Source organism: Loa loa (genome assembly GCF_000183805.2).
Source record: "Loa loa unplaced genomic scaffold supercont3.50, whole genome shotgun sequence".
Classification (NCBI taxonomy): domain Eukaryota; kingdom Metazoa; phylum Nematoda; class Chromadorea; order Rhabditida; family Onchocercidae; genus Loa; species Loa loa.
The window spans coordinates 312,872-316,602 of record NW_018108230.1 but is presented as its reverse complement, the minus strand read 5'-3'; the positions used below and the strand labels follow the sequence as shown (position 1 = coordinate 316,602).

Genomic DNA, 3,731 nt, shown 5'->3' with positions numbered 1-3,731 from the left:
TCAGCTATTGTCTACAGGGTCATTTGGAATGATTTCGCCGATTTTCTGTTCGAGTGATCTGGTTTCTCCGACTTGTCGTTTATGTAAAGGATGACCCATTTCAATCATGACATCAATATCACTGTGATGAATAATCGGCTCAGCAAATATACGAGGCATATTTTTGTTTGATATGCAGAAATTTAAGGAAAAAAAACTTTTTTTGTGTACTGAAATTTGCCGAAATTTAAAATTTTAGAATATACTACTCATCAGATTACGGAACAGCTAATTATCTGTGGGGGAAAGGTATATGATTCAGAAGATGACTTCAATTATACGATTAAAACTTCTCTTTCTTTGTACATCATTTCTTTTCTTAAAAGATGACGAAACACACCAATGGTATGATCCGCTTGAGTGAACGGGTAACATTCACATTTGTACCTTAGGTAAAATAGCAAGAATTATCTGGCGGAGATACCTGAAATAGAATTACGACCCTGAATCTATATGAGAAATAAAATTGCTAAAACTGGTAGAATATTAGACCGACTTCTCTTTTCATTTCAATAAAATAAGTAATGAGAATAGATTACGGTTATCAAAGCAACGTTAAGTTTAATTCCTCCACATCGGAAAAGCAAGGGTATTCATTTAGAGACATTGAATTGAAATCGGCTATACCTGAAAGTTTGGTTAGTTCCTTTATCTCATTTTCTCATCAGAAGAAATACTTCAAAAATTGAAAGTCTTGGATTCTCAAGGCATTCTAAAAGAAATGTTTTCGGGATTTAAGAAAGACTAATTAAAAGGTTTTCAACCGTTTACTTTGCAAAAAATAAAAAAATTCATTGCAAATAACATATAACATAAATTATTGTTTTCCATAAATACCATTTGCTAAAAACCGAAAAAAACTAATTTTATTAACTTGTTTTCTTAAATTTACATTAGTAAACAAAACATTTGATCGGATACGACTTATATAGTTTGTGCTCACTTTCATTTGTTAAAAAAGCTGATAGAAAATGCTTTTGTACAGAAAGAGGTGCTATTACCCTTAAAACCAGGTTGAGTCCATTTGGTTGGCACTTTCAAATACAAATGGTGTAATATCAGTTTTCTTCCATCATTGGCTTCTGCATAATCACACAGATCTTCCAATAGTAGCGTCAGTGTTTCAGTTATTCCATGGACGAATATATATTCACCTGAATCTTAGCACTACAATGAATTTGAAACTGCGTCGAAAAAGAATGGTACAAAAAAATTTTTCTCGGTAATAAGAATTTTGGCACAAATTCGATAGATTTACAATATAATCTCAATTATTTTGAAATATGATTTTAAAAAAAGAATAATAAACGAACCAGATTTGATTGCATCAAAAGCATTTTCAAATGTGCAGCAATTTTCTTTTTCTCAACATCTGCATTATATTTGTGCTTTTCCAATGAATCGGGTGCTTATCGTAACATAGGTTGCACTTGAACAAGAATTCTTGATGATATTATCGCAAATCATGATACCAGATTCATACCTCGGGTGAGATTCAATGCTGAAGGATAATCCTTGCAAAATGAGTTAAGTAAGATGTGACTGAGAAAGTTGAAGGAATGAAAGACACCTAATTGATTAATCATGGGTGGTCTTGCATACAGTAGCTTGATCAAGATTTCAATTCACTGCAATTTATTCCTGCTAAAATCGAGATCGAAATCAAATATGACTTTGGGGCTTTTTTTATACCATAGCTTTATAGACTGCATAATATAACGAAAGGAAAAAAAACGCGTAGTTCAGAATCCAACGGCATCCAACACTAGTACGTGTCAGCATTTCACTACTTCAAATAACTCAACTTATGTGTCCTTTTCATTATCTTTAGTAATATTTGAAAATTGAAAAAGAGAAACTGTTAAACAATTCGGAAAAAAAAGACATATGGGAGATGCTGCGTAGAAAGCGCAGTAAGCAAATGTCAGTGCTGATTCATTCAATTAGAATTCTGATGCACCTTTCAACAATCATATCAGCATCAGTGCTCAGCATCTATGCGTTATTTATTTATTAGTTTGCAACTTATCAACATCAGTGCCACAGCAGTCTTAAGGGTCTACATGAGTTGTATTTACAATTCAAACAGCCAACGAGAATAATTTTTGCCGCTGTAGCACAAGTGCAAGGAAAGGACGCACATCGAAGTAGTCAAGTAAGTAAGTATTGGTATTTATTAAATGAGCGATTCGGTCATTGAAATATTGCAAGAATTATTAAAAACTGCATGCTGCAGGCTATTATAGTGTCTCGATTCTAAAAGAAGGAGTTCAAATATATTGTGAGACAGCCCAACGAAATATTGATCGTTTTAACTGCTGAAGTAATACAAAATATTGTTCGTTCCAACTCTTAAAGTAACGTTCCACTATCTGTGCATTGCACTTAACTATACAATTTTTAAATAGCAGACAGGTCATCACGACCCATTAAAGGTGACCATCAGGGTTTGAACTAATATTCAGCTTCCCATCGATAATCTTCAGTTCTTTCCCGAGAAACCGATATTTCCTGGATTCTAATCTTTGAAGAGTGAGATCCAGAATTCCCTCCCTTTCTTTTCTCCTAATTGGATTATAACCCAACTTCCGAATATCTGGTAGCTTTAAAAAGTTTTTAGCTACATTTTATTGAAATTAAACATCATGATCAAATTCTAAACAAACTTTTTTAATCAATCCACCCCAGTCTTTTTCTACTCTCCAGATGTTTTCAAGAACAATTACTTTATAGCAATTAATAAATATAAAATTAGAGAATCCACATAAAATAAAGATTGAAAATTGGTTATCAAGGTAAACCAATATTGAAATACATGAAACGATGATTACTTCTGGTAATTATAAAAAATGGTTCATACATTCTTATATACAAAAACAGGAACTGCTTTGAAAATTAAACTTGTATTGATTTGAATTTTAGAAAATGCAAATTCATATGGAAGACCTCGATAAAATAATACTATCAAAATTTGAGGATTCCTGAAATTGAGAATAAATTCATTTAAACCAAAACAGCTAACTGCAAACAGAGAAAATTTTTCCATATCATATCACAATGTATAAATGTAAAACTCAAACCATCCTGGGAGGATGCAAACTAACAATTAAAAAAAGGTACATTAAATAGGAAAAAAAATCATGAATGTAAACATTTATACCATTCTGAAAAGGTAAGAGGTATCAATTAGGGCTGGTATTGTCGGGAAAGCTAATCTGAACTCATTTCTCAGCGATATAGATTTATTCAGGATGTAATATTGTTCCTGCACAAGATTGCTAGTTAACAACAAAAGGGGTGTAAAATATATATATGTATACATTACGGGGTGAATGGTAAGCAGTGATAATGAGTTATACAATAAGCAAGCAGTATGGTCAACTAACATTCTTTGTCGTTGCCTTCAATAATAATATGACTGTTGGTTAGTTGATAGGTCTTTGAATTGGGGATATGCAACAGGGAATGTATCTAGCGAATAGAAGAATATCGTAGTTTGCTGTCCAGTGGTGGCAGATATGCGATGTTGTTTGTGGTTCAGTCGTGGAAGATATGCGAAGAGGATGTATTGTCTGCTTAATTGTGAAAACTAAATTATTTCGGATTTTTTCCTTATATATATATATATATAAAGGAAAAAAATATATATATATATATATATATATATATATATATATATATATATATATATA

At 31.8% G+C, this 3,731-nt stretch overlaps 2 protein-coding genes across 2 annotated transcripts; one reads left to right on the top strand and one right to left on the bottom strand.

Moving 5' to 3' along the window:
• Nucleotides 1-159, bottom strand: LOAG_12254 (hypothetical protein; the record flags this gene model as incomplete). Its single annotated transcript, XM_003147768.1, has 1 exon — nucleotides 1-159. One exon carries the CDS (start codon nucleotides 157-159, stop codon nucleotides 1-3), a length of 159 nt encoding a protein of 52 aa, XP_003147816.1.
• A 404-nt stretch (nucleotides 160-563) lies between these two features.
• On the top strand, nucleotides 564-3,024 carry LOAG_12253 (hypothetical protein; the record flags this gene model as incomplete). The annotated part of the gene is made up of 4 exons (XM_003147767.1): nucleotides 564-677; nucleotides 2,057-2,194; nucleotides 2,451-2,486; nucleotides 2,962-3,024. The coding sequence occupies 4 exons, from the start codon at nucleotides 564-566 to the stop codon at nucleotides 3,022-3,024; spliced, it is 351 nt and encodes a 116-aa protein (XP_003147815.1).
• Nucleotides 3,025-3,731: the final 707 nt, after the last annotated feature.